The sequence below is a fragment of the Callospermophilus lateralis genome, chromosome 7, assembly GCF_048772815.1.
Source record: "Callospermophilus lateralis isolate mCalLat2 chromosome 7, mCalLat2.hap1, whole genome shotgun sequence".
Lineage (NCBI taxonomy): Eukaryota > Metazoa > Chordata > Mammalia > Rodentia > Sciuridae > Callospermophilus > Callospermophilus lateralis.
The window spans coordinates 118636555-118656018 of NC_135311.1; the positions used below are offsets into that span (position 1 = coordinate 118636555).

A 19464-nucleotide genomic window follows, 5' to 3' on the forward strand; every position below is an offset into this window, starting at 1 on the left:
GACTGTATATCACCTTCTGAGAAGTGCCTTGGCCCATTTATTGATTTGGTTATTTGGTTTTTTTGGTATTTAGATTTTTGAGTTCTTTATATATCCTAGAGATTAGTGCTCTATCTGATGTGCAAGGCATAAAAATTTGCTCCCAAGCTATAGGCTCTCTATTCACCTCACTGATTGTGCTTTTGCTGAGAAGAAGCTTTTTAGTTTGAATCAATCCCGTTTATTAATATGATCCCACTTTTACTAAACAAAATATTACTCAAAACTCTTATGTATGTTTATCTATGTATGTTTATGGCTAATAATTTTATGAGCATTGATAAGAACATGGAAGGCTACCTACAAAGCTGTTTAAGAGAACTGTGAAAAGGGATAGGGTTGATGACATGGAAAGAACAAACCAGCAGAAATGCAAAAAAAAAAAAAAAATCATACATGAACAGATTCATGCAATTTGTGAGTATGTATTACAGGAAGTGACTAATGCTGTGGAAATTCATTTACAGATATACAGTATGATTTTGGGGGGTGGGGTGGGGGTGGGCAATGCTTGGGATTAAATCCAGGGCTTTGTGCATGCGAGGCAAGCACTGTACCAACTGAGCTATATCCCCAGCCCCCTAGCATAAATTTTTTAAAACCTACTTTATGGTTTAGAATGCAATATTCAATTGCAGAATTCCATGCTGTGACAGCACAATGTATTTTCATAAAAATGACCACGTTACGTCACACCCCATGTGCTTTCCAAAATGTGACCCAGACCACCTCCTATAAAGATGAAGATTCTGCAACTTCTTCTGAACCTGGGCAAGCCTATGACTTGCCTGTAGCCAATGGAATGTGGTAGAAGTGATATTTTGAGACTTCAGAAGTTCTACTAAAAAAGATGACCCAACTTCTGCCTTATTCACTGAATTACTAATTTGTGTGGGACCCCCCAAACCACCATTAAAAAAAGTCAGACTATGTATGAGAAAAGCAAGCTCAGATTATTTTCCGGTGCTCAAGTCATTGTTCCACACTTTGAGTCCTCCTAACCCATGTACCAAACATAACTCAATGTACCAGACATAAGTCAATAAACTTCCAGACTATATTTCCAGGTTATTCCAGGCTACTGTAGTCACCCCCAGCCTCCAAATCATCTGTCAAGACCCAAGCATTGTTTTGGGATGGGGAGTGATCCCTTTCTAAATACCCGAGTCACCTAGTCTTTGAGCATAATAAAATGGTTAATATTTTACATCAAATTTCAGGTGATTTAAACTGCATGCAGTAATTAGAATGCAAATTCAAGATATGTTCTATCTTACACAATTTAGAAAATCCTGGAAAACTATGTCAACTGACTTTAAGACCAACACTTAAGATTAAAATGTCAAATTTCTAAAACACACATTACATAGTTAAATAAAACTTTCACAAAATAACTGGAAGAAAACCAGTAAAGTCATCTCTCAGTATCCATGAAGGATTTGTTCCAGGACCCCAAGCTAGATTAAAAAAAATCTACAGATACCGGGTATGGTGGCACACACCTGTAATCCCAGTGGCTGGGTTCAAAGCCAGTCACAATGGTGAGGTGCTAAGCAACTCAGTGAGACCCTGTCTCTAAATAAAATATAAAATGGCTGGGGATGTGGCTCAGTGGTCAAATGTCCCTGAGTTCAATCCCTGGTACCAAAGAAAAGAAAAAAAAAACACTCTCAAGGTGTTCAGGTGTTCAAGTTCCTTATATGACAAAATGGCACAGTATTTGCAAGTAAACTAGGCAAATCCTCTTGTATACTTTAAGTTGTCCAGATTACTTATCATATCTAATATGATGTAAATAGTTGTTATGCCTATTGTTTAGGGGAAATGACAAGAAAAAAAACTACAAGTTCAGTACACATGCAATTTTTTCCCAAATATTTTTTATCTGAGTTTTACTGAATCCAAAGATACAGAACCCATGAATACGGAGGACCAAGTGTATTTTCTAAATAATTCAACATAAATAAGTTTTAAATATACACACAATTAAGTTAATAAATAATCAATAGACATAAGACTATTTCATCCATATGTGTCTGTGTACATGTGTTCTAAATGGTCACATTCTAGTTCTTCATCTTCCATTGGAGAAACAGGTCAAAATCGTCTTATATTCAAAACCTTTACAATATGCTTTCATCACCCTCTAATCTTACTGACCAACCTGAACTAAATTCCACATACAACTTCAGTCTTCAGTTTCCCTGACACTACTCAATATTATTGATAACAATACTAAAACATAGCTGTAATTTGTTCACAAAAATACAGAAATAAAATAAAAATTAGTTTAGTCCATCTTTACACTGGTTACTGGTCAATATGCTCAATACAAGAAGAACCTTTGTTTTTATTAAAAATTGTAGAGAACTGTGAGGTGTTTTTCAGTTAAGGCTCTATCAATTCTCAAGTTACATCCCTAAAGAAACTTTAGGTTTCTTTTCAACATTTTTATAAGGACAATAGTCTTTCACAATGTTGGAAGAATTCAAATACTCAACAATAAACTATATAAACAAAAATATGTAAACAGTTCTGGTTAAAAGGGAAAAACTTCAATTATCGGTTCTTTTTATTGTTTTCTTACATTTTACTTTTTAAAAATTGTATCAATTTTCTTAAATTGAACCATTCTGATAAGGCAGATATAATTCAGACCCCCATAAGCAACAACAAAATCCTCAATCATAGTTAATACTCCTTAAAATGTTTCAAAAGTTACTTTACAAATACCTTTATTTCTATCAAATAATTGTTATTCTCAAAAAACTGTGACTCCAATGAATTACAGGGCAATTCAGAAATAGATAATGAAAAATTTAAAAGGAGGGGCTTTAGAGTTATGTAAACTTGCATTCAAATCCTGACTCCAATTAAAAGCTAAATGGTATCTCTAAACCTTAGTTTTTTTCCTTAGTAAATGAAGACAGTTGATCAGCTAGCCTGGTGTGGTGGCACATGCCTGTAAATGAAGACAGCCATATTATCTTCATCCAAATGGTTACTATGACAGATAATGCCCGCTAATAACAATTCTCCTTCTCTTCCTTATTAAGAGATCCTCAATTTTATTTTTGGCAACAGACTCAGCTACAGGACTATAATTTCCAGCTTTCTTTGAAGCTAGATTGGGCAATGAAATGTACACCCAATCACACAGGTAGAATTTCCATTTTTAAAAAAGTCCTAATTGTGCTAAGAAGTGTGCTTTTTTTTTTTTTTTTTTTTTGCCTTCCTCCCCAGGGAACATCATCCATCTTAGAACACCAAGATATCTCGAAAATGGAAGCCACGCACTAAGGTTATGATACAGAAAGCTGAAGGCCCCTGGATTCCTGAAAACTACAAACCCATATTATAATCGAGGCTTCCTGATTATGAGAAATAAATTTCTATCATGTTTCTATTATATAGTTGAGCTTAATATCCGAAAATAATAAATATCATTTTAAAGAATAATACATGTAAGGTTTTTCCACAAACTAGTATACCGCAAGTAATCAAAATAGATTTTTTCATCCAAACAACATCTTCAAGAACAAATCAATAAAGCTTTTACTTTTCCTTTGAAGTTGTCAAGTTTATTATATTCAATAAACTTGCTCTATCTTTAGAAAATTAAACATTGCTAAGCGGGGCACACCTTTAATCCCAGCAACTAGGGAGGCTGAGGCAGGAGGGCAAAAAGTTGCCTCAGCAACTCAGTGAGACTATCTCAAAAAATAAAAAGGATGTAGCTCTGTGATTGAAGTCCCAGGTCAATCTCCAGTACTGAAAAACAAACAAAATTAACTAACTATTGCTGGATGACCAGTTGGTTATCGCAGAGTCATTTAATGAAAAGTCTTTAAGAAAACAGCTACATGAATACGTTAAATAATCTCTTTATACTATTTGAACTTCTTTCACACTTCACATAAACTATTAACAGATGGGGGAACATGAATGATTCACAGTTATCAGTCACTTTCTCTATTACCAATCTTACAAAAAATCCACAGCACACATTCTCCTGAAAAATGAACAAGATGGGCAACCACACCTTCTCTTCATACCCATAAAATGTTGAGCCTTGGACTGGGGTTGTGGCTCAGTGGTAGAATGCTTGCCTAGCATGTGCGAGGCCCTGAGTTTGATCCTCAGCACCACATAAGAATAAATAAATAAAATAAAGGTATTATATCCAACTAAAACTAAAAAATAAATATTTTTTTAAAAATGTTTTAGCCTTTTTTCTTTTAAATCCCATTCATTAAACATACTGTATCTCTGGAAAGTCAATTTAGAATATGATAAATCTCTTTTTTTTTCTAGACATCTATCCCAAGACAAAGTGTAAGGCCTTGAAACCATCTTTGGTATCCTAAATATTATTAGATAGCAGTATGCCCTTACCAATCCTGGATAATGTTTCTAAATCTTCATGGAGAGAGGCTTAAGTGTTCCCTTAAAACGAGTCACTTCTCTGCTTCCAATATCCTTTTATAAAAAAATTTATTTATTAATTAATTAATTTATTTATTTAAGGTAGATGGATACAACACAATGCCTTTATTTTTATATGGTGCTGAGAATCGAACCCAGGTCCCATTCGTACTAGGCAAACACTTTACCGCTGAGCCACAATCCCAGCCCCTTCCAATATCCTTTTAATGGCAAACTACCAGAAACGGAGAGAAAAAGGGAAACACTGTACTATTTATATCTGATATTTGGTATAAAACTGACTGCTTATACATCTCCAGCTTTGTTTTGTTGCAGTGCTAGGAATCAAACCCAGGGCCAAGAACTCTCATCACTAAGCTACATCCTTAGCCCTTCTCTAGCTTAACAATGTCCTGAGAGAGTGGGGTGAAAAAGCCCTATTACGGCTGGGGATGTGGCTCAAGCGGCCCGGGTTCGATCCTCAGCACCACATACAAACAAAGATGTTGTGTCCGCAGAAAAAACTAAAAAAAAAAATATTAAAATTCTCTCTCTCTCTCTCTCTCTCTCAAACAAAAACAAAAACAAACAAACAAAAAAAAAAAAAACAAAGAAAAAGCCCTATTAGCCAGGCACAGTAGCACACACCTGTAATCCCAGCAGCTTGGAAGTTTGAGGCAAGAGGACTGCTAATTCAAAGCTAGCCTCAGCAACTTAAGGAGTCTCTAAACACTCTAGAAAGACCTTGTCTCTTTTTTTGTTTGTTGGCTGTTGTTGTTGTTGTTGTTGTTGTCGTTTTTTAAAGGCTGGGAATGTGGATCAGTGGTTAAGCACACTTCAGTTCAATCCCTGATACCAAAAATTAAATAAACATAAATGTTAGGTATAAGACTCTAGCTATAGCCACTTGATTATAGCTTTAAAAAAAAAAAAAACTTTTTTGTAATGGTAAATGGACAGAATGCCTTTATTTGTTTGTTTTTATGTGGTGCTCAGGAATGAACGAAGTGCCTCACACAGCTAGGCAAGTGCTCTGCCACTGAGCTATAGCCCCAGTCCCTGATTACAGCTCTTAAGATAAATTCCTGTTGCCACTTTTAAGATTGTTCTTATTGCTAAAACTAAAAAATAGAGCATCAGGTTAAAACCTTCATCGGAAATTTTGGTTCATTTCCATTACCAATATACAAACTTAAGCATAGACATGTCTAGAGCAAGTATTCAAGAATTATTTGGTAAGTACTGGGGCTGCAGCTTAGTGGTAAAGCACTTGCCTAGCATTCAATCCTCAGCACCACATAAAATTAATTAATTAATTAATTTAATGTATCCTGTTCATTTAGAACAAAAAATATTTTTAAAAAATTATTTGGAGAAGGCTGGGGATGTGGCTCATGGTAGAGTACTTGCCTAGCAAGCATAAGATTCTAGGTTCGAATGCCAATCCAACATAACAAAACAAAACAAAAAATTAATGAAATTAAGAAATAATGGCAGAGGAATGTGTCCTAAAAGCTCTGCTTTAACATTTGACTGTTTTCGTGATACATAATTGGTTCAAAGATGACCATCAGAATCAGGGTGGTCCAATCAATAGTGTTTCTTCTAGGAACTTGAAATTAAAAATGAATTAAACAGAAAGACTAAAAGTCATTGGCATATAACTGTTCTCTGACAGGATAGACTGATATCTTTTGCTGAGTACACTGGAGAAAATTTGTTTTTTTACTTCCACTCTAAATTCTATGGAATACCAAATTTACATCAAAGTGTTTCTTCTAGATAAACTAGCTAATCTACTTTGTTGCCAGCAACAATAATTAAATCCACTGAAGATAAGAATTAATTAACTATCAATATCAAATAACAAAAAATTAAGACTAACTTTAAAAAATGTAAACATTCAAAAATATTAGCAAATTCCAAAAAGAAACAAGGTACTCATAGATTCTTCTGGTAGATGAAAACTTAAAAAAAAAAGGAAAGGAAAGGTACATTCCGCTGAAGAATTCTAATTGACAAAAGTTACACTCCATAAACAAACACAAACACATCCTTTAATGATTTATCAATTCTATTCTTAGAATTTATCCTACAAAAACACCTTAACAAGTATACAAAGACATGTAGAGAAAAACTTACCCAGTATTGTTTATAATAATGAAAAACTGAAAATAATTTACATATGTATAAAAGAGGAAGCTGGTTGAATTACAATATAGCCAAAGAATAAAATATTAAGTGCCCATTTAAAAGAATGCAAAAGGATTATATCCACTGACACAGAAAAATTTCTATGCAGTTGAAAGAAAACAGGCAAGAATGGCATTCATACGATTCCTGCACATATAAAAAAATTCCCATATACTAGATGTGTGTGTATGCCCGCACGTGTGTGTGTGTATGTACATATATATTCACAGAAAAAAGTCTGGAAAGATATATATTAAACTCTTAAAGCCAGTTATCTTTAGCGAATGGTAATGACAAAGGTTTTTACTTTCTACTTTACTGATTTCTATACTATAAGTTGAATGTATTACTTTTATAATCATAAAAAGAATTCTCTAAAATACTATAGCACAAAGATTCTAAAGAGAACATTGAAAGATGCTGTAAAAAAAAAGTAGAAACCTTTAAAATAATATACTTTTCTATATAATTCACACTAGCACAAAGTGTTATTATACTTCAACACATAAATAACTTGAGAGTAAAATATTTCTTGGAAAATAAAAAGCAAGATTCTTATTATTCAAATTAATCTGCTAAAAGTACTGAAAGGATGTGATGAGATCTAGATTAAATATAACTGGTTCATCACATAAATTAGCACAAACCACTCTAATGCTAAATGCTTTGTCTAGGCTTTCATCTGTCTAAAGATTTTTTTTTCAAATGGTACTTACAGTTCTCTACAATTTCATCAAAAACTGCACCACTTTTCTGTTCAAACTGAAAAGGCAAAAAAGGAAAGAGAAAAGTAACGTTATTCTCATAATCTTTTTTTTTTTTTTTTTTTTTGGTGCTGGGGATTGAACCCAGGGCCAGCTCAGCTATTATCCCCAGCCCTCACATTCTTCATTCATACTTCTTTGTATCCTTCCCTATTCCCCAAGGAGCTCTAATTTTCAAGCCAAATTATGCAAATGAACAACATAAACAAAAACATTTCCAAATGGAGTAAAATAAAATTTAGGATGAACAAAAACAGTTCTTCAAACCAAACCCAAGAAATACATTACATTCCCTATCTTATTAATCACTCTTACAATAAATCACACAAGAGGATGATCATATATATCTGTAATAATAATAATAAGCATAGTTAACACTTAAGAACTTACTAACTCTTAAGGAGAACTATGTAAAAACTTATCAAAACTAAACAGGGGCTGGGGTTGTCATTCAGTGGTAGAGCGCTTGCCTCGCCAACATGAGGCACTGGGTTCGATACTCAGTACTACATAAAAATAACAACTAAAGGTAGTTGTGTCCACCTATAACTAAAAAATATATATGAAAAAAACCTTAACAGAAAAATTGGCAATGACAATTTCTGTTCTTAGGCTAAAGGCAGAAATTTGTTGTTCTTAAAGTGAAAGTGAATCATATTACAGGGAAGTAGAGTCAAGTCTGAGGAAATTCTAGACCTTAAAAACAGACACAGAGGGAAAAGAAATTATAACATAGGTAATTCTACCAAGGAATTGAAGAAAGTAATATGCTCCACCCTGAGTCTTTAAAGGACTCCTTACTTAAAGAAATCTTAGTATTCCAGACTCCTGAACACAAGAACATCACTTCTTGATAAACCTTGCCCAGAGTTGGCCACTCCATTCAAGACAGAAACAGAATTACCAAACTACCTACATAATTGCAAAGAAAATATAGTAGGTATAGATAAACAGTACCTGATACTAATAATATGAGCACAAAATAAATAAACAATATTCCATGTTTCTAAAATAAATTAATTCCGTGGAAGAGAAGGTTCAAAGTAAACAAACAGAAAACCACTCAAGAAGAAAACAGGTAATTTACAATAAAGAAACTTCTAAGAAATATGTTAAGTTAAATCTGAAAAAGAGGTTACACACAAAAAATAATAACATTAACTGCATGAGGTCATGAGAAAAAAAATATTTGGAAACAAGAAAATGACTGCCAAAATAAAAACTTTTGGGGTAAAATAATGGGAAAATTCTTGATCAATTAAAAAACTACAAAAAACTAGAAACAATAATTTGAGTGACATGAAGATTAAACTATATGTCTTACAGCAATCTCCAAGGTCCCTAACGGGCTGATGTTGTACCTCAGTGGTAGAGCACTTGCCTAGCATGTATGAAACATTGGATTCAATCTTTTAACAACACATAAAAATAAATAAAATAAAGGTATTATGTCCATCAACACCTCTTAAATATATACACGCATGCACACACACGTATATATGGCACCCCAAAAGAAGGGAATAATGAAGAAGTAGAAGACTAAAACAAAACTTCTGTGAACTAAAAATATGAATATCTAAGATTCAATGAGCCCATCTGATACCAAAGATGTAATGGGAGAAGGAGAAAAAGATACATCCTGATCAAACTTCAGAATTCCAAAAGTAAGAGGAGTTTTTTTTTAAATGCATAAACTAGCATGGGGGGAGGGGAGCACACACCATTTTTTTTTTAAATGTTAATATGCTTTTTATAAAATATTGCCCAGAGGCAATTTACCTTATGTTCAACCAGTGAAATGACAATCTTGCACAATGCTATAAGGAAAAGAAATGGCACTGATAATAATACCAAAAGGAAGTATGTCTATAATTTATGAGTGACTTAAGGGATTTTGTGTGGGGCATAATCTTTTCCCCTGATGAGCTATTAAACCTAACTCCTAAGATCAGACTCCATTCTATAGGAAACAGTATCTCTTATCTAAGCCAGAACACAAACAATGAATAACTTCCATATTATTCTAAAAAAGAAAAAAAAATGTAATTTAGACCCTTTACAATTTCACATGGAAAATATTGAAATGAAAATGGGGAAAATAATTAAAATTACTCTGGATATAAGAAATAGCAACTGATCAATGCTCAGGAAATAAACCTAGACAGAAAGAATATCAGGTGTTGCCAGATATGATGGAACTCACCTGCAAGCCCAGTGACTCAGCAGGCTAAGGCAGGAGATCATAAGTTTGAGGCCAGCTTCAGCAACCTAGTGAGCACTTCAGAAGCTTAGTAAGACTCTGTCTCAAAAATAAAAAATAAAAAGGACTGGGGATGTAGCTCAGTGGAAAAGCACCCTATGGGTTCAATTCTCAGTATGAAAAAAAGGGGGAGGGAGGAAAGAATCAGGTGTTAAAACTTCAGAAAACACTCTTTCAAAATGTCAAAGATTTCAGAATTAAAGTTCCTCCTCTACAGGTTCAAAATCAGACTCTTTGTTTTCCTGCCTCTCCTTCCCTCCTTATCTCTCAAAACAAAAGCGAAGACTAAAACATTGCCTCTTTTTTAAAAAATATTTTTTAGTTGTCAATTTATTTATTTATTTGTTTACTTATTTGTTTACGTATGTGAGGTGCTGAGAATCAAACCCAGTGCCTTGCACATGGTAGGCAGGCACTCTACCACTGAGCCACTACTCCAGCCCCAAAACATTGCTTCTTTCTTGATCACCAAACAATTTAAAGTCCTGTTTACAAATAGACAAAATTATCTCCAGTCTCTTTTGCTGGAAATGGGTATACATTTGAAAACCCCAGGGAAAGAAAACAGATTACTGGCTGCCCAAGACTAGGGCAAGAGCATGAGGGAGAATCAGGAAACAATTTACTAATGGATATGTACAACTGTGAATAGAGCAGTTCCCCCTTATCAGCAGAGGATACTTTTGAAGACCCTCAGTGGATGCCTTAAAAATATGGATGGCGCTGAACCCTATATTAGTATACTTTTTCCTATATTTACATACCTATGATAAAGTTTAATTTATAATTAGGCACAGCAAGTGTGGGGAGCCATTCTCACACGTAGACTGGGCAACTCCTGGTTTGGGTCTGAGGCCCTCTGGCTAAACTGTGCCGGAGCTTTCCCGACCCTCTCCTGGTGCGAGAGCCTGTCCGTGTGGGGAAGTGACTTGACCACTGACCCTGGGGCGCCAAATTCCACCATGAGACCAGCGCACTGGTTTCATTAAAGAGGTTCTTGGCATAAAAGTTAGCTAGCAAGATCGAAATAAAACACACAGACTCAGTTACCTCTTTCTATGACAAGGTCCAAGACGGCTCCCCCTCTGGCTCCCACCTCTAACCACCCAGTAGGGCAGCAGGGATTACTCAGGGCTAACGTGGGGGGGGGCACGCCAGGGAGTAGCCTTTTATTGGGGAACAAGAAATTCAGGGGAGAATTCCATCCAATGAAGGTTGAGGGGGGGCCACACTCCAAGGTCAGGGTCAGTGGTCAAGTCACACCCCCACACGGACAGGCTCTCGCACCAGGAGAGAGTCGGGAAAGCTCCACACAGTTTAGCCAGAGCGCCTCAGACCCAAACCAGGAGTTGCCCAGTCACTTGTGAGAATGGCTCCCCACAAGCAAGAGATCAACAACTATTAATGAAACACAACAACTGTAACTATAATAAATTATATGAATGTGGTCTCTTCTCATTTTATCTTATTGTACTATACATCCACCTTCTTGTGATAAAGATATACAATGTCCACTTGATGAGATGAAATGAGATAGATGAATGATATAGGCACTATGACATGCCTACTCTGTCAGAGTTGGTTGAAAATAAACACTGATATCTGATAATCCAGACTGCTACCAAGTGACTAATGGGAAGGTAGTATTTACAGCATGGATGCACTGGACAAAGGGATGATTCAAGTTCCAGGCAGGATGAAACAGGATGGACAATGATTTTATCACACAACTCAGAATGGGGCACAATTCAAAATTTATGAGCCCAGTTCAAGTATGCATGCCTGTAATCCCAGCAAATCCAGAAGCAGAGGATTACAAATTCAAGACTAGCCTGGGGAATTTAACAAGACCCTTACAATAAAAAGTAACAAGATTGGGCTGGGGATGTGGCTCAAGCGGTAGCGCGCTCGCCTGGCATGCGTGCGGCCCAGGTTCGATCCTCAGCACTACATACAGACAAAGATGTTGTGTCCGCCAAATACTAAAAAATAAATATTAAAATTCTCTCTCTCTCTCCCTCTTTCTTGAAAAAAAAAAAAGTAACAAGATTAAATAAAAAGGGCTGCAAATGTGACTCAATAACTAAGCACCCTTGGTTCAAACCCTATTACAAACAAAACAAAATGTAACACTCAGCTTCATAATAATACAATGGTTTTACTAAACTTAGGTTTGAGTGCTTCTTGTTCATTCTGTATTTTAGATGCTTCCCTCCGCCCCCATGCTGGGGATTGAATCCAAGGCTTCACGCATACTAAGCATACACTCTACCATGATGTAAACCCCAATCCTGTACAACTTATATATTTATAAATAAGAAATTAGATATAAGCAGTTCATAATTTAGCTTGAAAATCAAAGTCATGCTACTCATCCTTCAAGTTTAAATAAAAAGATTTGATTGTACCTAAAGTTGAAGCTGGTTTTCTTGCTATAATAACTATTCTGTAGAGAGAACAGTTTTCTCAAAAACTACAAAACCAAAAAAGAAAACAGAAATGTGGACCCTGATTCAATACAATAAATATCACTGAATTTTTAATGAGCAATAAAGTTTCATAGTTTCTGCTCATTAACTTCAAAACATGTAACTATTGCATGTTTGAGATTATTTTATATACATCATTAACAGCAATCATTGCACATTAGTTAAGACCTTAGGCCAATCTTAAATTGCTTGATTTTAAATTTCAACTCCGGCCACTTAACAGCTATTTAACTAAAAGTTCATATAATCTGGATATAGATACCTACTTCATAGGGCTGTTAGGATTAAATTTTTAAAAGTACAAAAAGGACTTAGCATGGTACTTATCAAATTGTAAATAACAGCCATGCACACCTGTAATCCCAGCAGCTCAGGAGGCTGAGACAGGAGAATATATATATGTATGTATACATATTTGTATTTGTGTATGTGTGTGAGTGTGTGTATGTGTGTGTGTGTATATATATATATATATATATATATATATATATATATATATATATATGAATCACTCTTGTTACACTAATAAAAGACATGTTTCCCTGCTTTAAAAATATTAAGAGTTCACCAAACATTTTGTTTATAAAAATGTACCCACTTTTAAAAATAAAAACATTCAACAAATGATAAGCAGTTCCCCATATTTCAAACTAAGCAATGGGGGGCATAACACATTTTTATTTTCAAAACTTACACCAAAGACTAGAGGAGGATGTAATCTTTATATAGTGTGAATTGATAAACATCACTACACACACACCCTAGCCATCCCTCCAAAAAAGATCACATTAGAAATATATTGGATTCTGGATCAACAATTCTTATTTTTAAAAAGTTAATTTTCTCTTCTACCCCTGACACAAACACTAATGACACTTCATGGTATTAAACTTAAGATCTAAAGAATGAGCAGAAATTAAAACAGGTGAACAGGTGGGAGGGGGTCAAGAAAGAACAGCAAATATAAAAGTTGACAGCAGAACAAAATGAGAATTCAAAAGTAGAAAGCTTAGCAGGATGAAAATTGAGGGAATAAAGCAAGTAAAGCAATATAAAGCTGATGACAAACTCATGCATCAAACATTCTTCCCAGACAGGTGGTCAGGCATCCCAGTTTGTATCTACCATCTTCATTTTATCTATCTATCTATCTATCTATGTATCTATCTATCTATCTATTTATTTGTTATTACTACTGGGGATTGATCCAAGGGCACTTAAACACTAAGATACTCCCCCAGTCTATTTTATTTTTTTATTTTGAGGCAGGGTCTCACTAAATTGATTATGGTATCACTGGGATGCTGAAGAGCTGGCCTCAAACTTGTGATCCTCTACCTTAGACTCCTGAATGGCTGAGATTACAGGCATTGCCTAGTAATTATTAATGTGCTCTTATTAATTATTAATGTGCTCCCCTTCAACTCTCAATAAAATGTCTGTTTTGCTTACCCTAAGTATCAGTTGTATTTAGGTACTGGACTTTATCCTAAGAAAAACCCAATGAAGGAGAGAAGCAGCAAAATAGAAGATTTGAAAATGACTATTATGAACCAACATCCTTTCTCCTATACAAAGTTCTAATCATACCAATCTTATATTATTTCCACTCTTCTGGAAAGACCTCACTGCTCTTTGAAAGTACTGCTGTTCAGTAAGAACTTTTCTGACCCTTTTATAAAAATCATTTCTCCTCTGAGTCCTTGATTTATATTTCACTTAAGAGTCACTTGTTATAGTTAATTTATGCATGTATCAGTATCACTTTCTAGATAAATCTTTTTTTATCCTAGGATATCCACAGGCCCTAGCACACTGTATTTTGCATAATCTCTCGATATCTTTTAAAATAAATGACTACCACAGCTTTGCATTTCTCAATATCTATAATGCAAAACTCTAATAAAAAAAAGTTCTGTGATCAGGGCACAGTGACAAACACACCTGTAATTTCAGTGATTTAGGGGGCTGCGGAGACAGGAAGATCCCAAGTTTGAAGCCTCAGCAACTCAGTGAGAGTCACAAAATTAAGGACAACTGGGTAGATGTAGCTCTCTGGGCTCAAACCCCAATACTGCGCCATGAAAGAGAGGAAAGAAAAGGAGAAAGAAAAAAGAAAGAAATTTCTATGATCAAGTAAATATGAAAACCAGAGATCTATGTTTTGGTGAGTAAAAATGCATATTGATTCATTAAATACTAAGACTTCTAAAATTAAAGAAACCTGCATTATTTTTTATCCAGCATTTTCCAAAAACATTTGGTTGTACCACACACTTTTGATGTCAACATTTAAAGGTCTATAAGTTGTGTGCACTAGGTTTTCATCATTGTGACCAAAATACCCAATGTGAACAACTTACAGGAAAAGTTTATTTGGGCTCACAGTTTCAGAAGTTTAGTCCAGGGTTGGGGGTCTCCACTGCTTAGGGCCCAAGGTGGGGCCAGGGGTGTGGCAGAGCATAATGGTAGAATGGCTTGGCGAAGAACTTCTCAGGGCCAGGAACAAGGCAGGGAGGGGAAGGGGAGTGAGCCCTCAGGGACCCACCTTCTCAGCCACGCCCCACCTGCCTGCAGTTACCAAACTAAGATGGTTACTGTTATCATCTTATCATTTCACCTCTGGATATCCCTGCATTTAGACAAGGGCTTCCGGAGGACTCCTCAAATCCAAACCATAACATAAATTCCTACACATTTTAATACCAAAAAAAAAATCATTCTCAATATTTAATAACAATATAAAGTAATATGAGATTTTTAGTTCATTTTTGGAATTGGGGATATAGCTCAGTGGTAGAGCACTTGCCTGGCATGTTCAAGCTCTGGGTTCCACCACCAGCACCACAAAAACAAATAATAAATAAATATAAAAGATAAAATGGTTTAGTTAATTTTTGTTAAATAATCATTCCATTTAACTATCTCTGGATTTCCCTAATATTGTAAAAGCAGGGCTTTTCCCACTTGAGAAGTTTAACAAGTACATAGAACATAATATATTTAACATGTCAAAGAATATTTACCTCAAATAATCAGTCAAATCTAACAAAAATATTAAATGAAAACAGTAAATACTTTGGTTCCTACGACTCTTATTCTTCTAAACCTCTCCCCCTGCCACTTATCAATCTTTCCTAAAATATACAGATGTTATCAGAGTTGTTCTCAACTGAAAATTAATCCACTGAATTGGCAAGCAACATTAAATATTTACCTTACCATCTAGTTATTATTAAAGTGGTACCATAATCATTAATTTACCTTGTTAAAAGTATTAGTCGATGCAAAAAATAAAGAGTAGTAATAATGAAAAGGAAACATTTATCAATATTTGCAGGTAACAATTCTCTGCTCAAAAAGTACAAGATAGACCGAAAAGTTATTAGGAATAAGAACACATTAGGGTGATTCTTTACAAAATACAACATTCAAAAAAGCATTTCTATGAAGAAGCAATAATTAGTTAAAATACAATGAAAAATGTAATTCATAAAAATAGCTAATAGCATTTAAAAACTTTAGGATGGGTAGGTCTATCCAGTACAAAGCCCTGGGCTAGATCGCCAGCATTGTGAAAAACTTTTTAAAATGTTCTGGAAATAAGCTTAAGAAATGTATAAAATTATAATGAAAATACTACAAAATTTTTCTCTGAGGGTAAATAGGTGATTCAACAAGTTCACAAAGGGAATATGAAGAGGTCAATCTCCTCACAAAATAAGAGTGCATGAGAGTGACTAAGAAACTAGACAAACTCTTAATCACAGACATCTTAAAAGAATAAAGGTAAAAAAATATTCAAGGGCTAGGGAATGTAGCTCAGTGGTAGAGAACTTACTAAGCGTGTGCAAGGCCCTGTGTTCAGTCCCCAGTACTCCAAAAAAAAAAAAAAAGGTATATAATTAAGAATTAAAATATGATCAGTAGGAATATTAATTATTATAGTCATTATATGAAATAGTATGTTAGTTCCTTTAAAAAAAATTAAATATCCAACTACCATATGACTCAGCAATTCTGCCCGTAGGTATATATCCGAAGGATATAAAAATCAGTATGCAGAATAGATACCTGTACTCATGTTCATTGCAGCACTACTCATAATTGCCTAGATACAGACTCAACCCAAGTAGTGATCAATGGATGGATGGATAAAGAAAATGTGATGTCTTCTCTGGGCCTCGCTCTCTCTCTTCTCCTTCCCCTCTTTCACACACAACATTTTTTTAATGGAAATTATTATTTTTTTAAATTCCTTTGTTTTATTTATTTATTTTTACATGGTGCTGAGGATCGAACCCAGGGCTTCTCACATGGTAGGCAAGCAGTCTGCCACTGAGCCACAACCCTAACCCCACACACAACATTTTTCAACTTTTAAACAGAAGGAACTGTGGCTCGGCGGCCTAGCACATGCAAAGCCCTGGGTTCGATCTTTAGTACCACATAAAAATAAATTAATTAATTAAGGGTATTGTGTTCAACTACAACTAAAAAATACTATTTTAAAAATTTTAAAGCAGGAGGATCACCAACTCAAGGACGGCCTGGAAAACCCTGTCTCAAAATAAAAAATACAAAGTGCTGTGGGCGAAACTCAGTGATAAGAGTGTCCCTGGGTTGGGGAGGTAGGGAGAGTCCTGTCATTTTCAATTACATGGAGGGACCTGGAGGGCATTAGATTAAAATGAGAAACATGTAGAAGGGTTTTAAAAAAAAAAAAAATCATACTCATAAAACAGAGAGTAAAACAAAGACTGGGAGGTGAGAGAATTGAGGAAATGTTGGCAAAAGGACACCAAATTTCAATTAGGAGAAAATACACTGCAGTGAACCTAAATAACAGCCATGTTGTATACTTGCAAATTGCTAAGTAGATAATAAGTGTTCTCACTACAAAAACATGGAATGTGAGGTAATGCCTATATGAATAGTTTGGACTTAAGTCATTTTCCACATATATACATAAATGAAAACGTATTGCTCACCATACATGTCATTTTTACATGTCAATTAAACTTTAAAAAAACCTTAACTAAGGAAAATGAAAAGAACATCTACAAGTCTCCACAATCTTTTTTTATATATATTTATTATTTTTTTTTTTTTTAGTTGTAGTTGGACCTTTATTTATTTATTTTTATGTGGTACCGAGAATCAAACCCAGGGCCTCGCATGTGCTAGGAAAGCACTCTACTGCTGAGCCACAACCCTAGCCCTCCACAGTCAATGGACTATTACCATCCTTCCTTCCCTTTTTGTTCTTAAAGATGTGCTATCAATGCTCCTCCCATACTAAGACCAATTCCTCCACTTGTGTAGCCAAGTTAAATCACACGCCCTCTTACCTTCTTAGGGACACTGTTCTGAAATCTCTATTTTCTCTCCTACACCATCCATTTTCCCCTTTCTAATGGTTCTTTCCCATAACATACACACATGCTATATTATTTCTTCCATCTTAAAAAACAGTTCTCATGTCTCCCAATTCCCCTAGAGCTACTGCCCACTTTTTTCCTCCCCTTGATAGCAAGAGAGTTAGTTAGTTGTCCACACGTGCTGCCTCTCAGAGTTCTGCTACACATGCTTACCTACTTAAGTATTTCCACTGAAACTGTTCTTGTCAATGTCATGAAGGACATCTCTATGCTGCTAAACCCAAACATCAATTCTCTCTCTTAACACAAAACAAGGCAAAAAAATTAGACTATAATAAGCAACCATTTAGAGTGGAAAAACTGGGACCATTACTACACACCAAAATAAATATCAGGTAGGATAAGCTGGGGGAAAAACATCCTAGAAAATAAGAAAATCTTTAAACCAAAAACAAAAATCTTCATTAAAAAAATTTTTTAAAAGCTGGACCAGAGTTTTAATATTGCTTTAAAAGACTTAAAAGCAAGCTAGAGTTTTTTAATAGTATGTCAATAGTTAATATCTTATTTACAAAGCAGTCTTAAGACTCAGTTAAAGACTCCAATTCCAAATAATAATGATAAAGATAAAGAACACAAGTACTAAACATTCACTCTCCTCAAAAAATCAAACTTAAAATTAGATACCACTTTCTCTGAGACTAACAAAGATATAAGTAAGTACGCAAAGAGAAAAATTTCCCAACTATATTTTTAACGATACTTCCCGGAAATTTCTCTTTATATAGATATCTACCTCACTTCATTTACTGACTATATAGATTTTACTGTCTTGTATTGATGGATGTTTAAGTTGCTTCTGGCTTTTTTTTTTTAAATAAATATAATATTGTAATTGTCATCTCTGAACCTACTATTTGGCTTATATATGTTAGTTTATCTGTAGAAAGAATTCCTAGAAGTAGAATCACTAGATTATGGGACATAGACATTAAACTTTTTGACATGTTATCAAAATACCCAACAAAAAAACATTCCACCAATATTCACCCCTACCAGGGTGCACTTTGCTGTTTTACTAATTTTTATTTTTGTTTCTCCAGTTTTGAGTAAGACTTTTTCAGTAAAGCTACTAACCATCATTCACGTTTCTAACCATTACCTAATTACAGAATTTTGTAGATGGCCTAAAACAGTGGTTCCCCAACCATTACAACAGCAATAAACACTCAGCAGGAACTTCATACTATGTCACTTTTTTCAAACACATGACTTAATTATATTTAATCTCACCCAAAATTTCATAACGTAGTTACTTGTTAACACCTCTATTATATAGGCAAAGAAATATAAGTACTGAGAGATTGAGAGGATGGCATATATAAACAGCTCCAAAGGAGTCTCCTAAGAAAAAAGTTCAAATTTCTTAGTAAATATTAGACTCCAGAACCTTACAGCTCCAACTTTTCCTAACTTCATGTTCCTATTACATTTTCATTCCTAAAACAAACACTCTAGCTATTATGAATGAACTGTAGCTCACCCAATCTTTCAGAGGTAGTTTCACTACATCTGGACTGTTGTGTGGTTCTTAACTTTTCCAGTCTTCATTCAAGTGTAAACACTATTCAGCTAAAGTTACAATTCTTCTATGATGCCTTAATCTTGCACACACCCAACTTTCTGAACAAAGTTTAACTCACAACTTTTCCTAGCTATACTGGGGCAGATGTGTCCAATGACAACAATTCTAAAAAACATTACTTAAAAGGTAGATGGAAATGTTATATAGAGAATCAAGTACTCATGCATTTCTGAAGCTGGATTATGAAATATCCCATTCTTTTTATAGTCCAATCTACTGACAAATAACAAGGGTTATACAGATTTTTTTTTAATTTTTTTTTTTTAGT

At 34.6% G+C, this 19464-nt stretch overlaps 1 protein-coding gene across 5 annotated transcripts in view; it reads right to left on the reverse strand.

Annotated features, from left to right (window-relative positions):
• Zmym4 (zinc finger MYM-type containing 4) overlaps positions 1–19464 on the reverse strand; it is a 144332-nt gene that overhangs the window by 78532 nt on the left and 46336 nt on the right. For 4 of the 5 annotated variants that reach the window (XM_076860764.2, XM_076860761.2, XM_076860760.2 and 1 more), the window contains exon 2: positions 7374–7419. The exons of the other annotated variant lie outside the window; for it this stretch is intronic. In XM_076860764.2, the coding sequence (XP_076716879.1) occupies positions 7374–7419 (46 nt within the window). The remainder of the gene's footprint in view (positions 1–7373; positions 7420–19464) is intronic. 5 annotated transcript variants of the gene reach the window in all.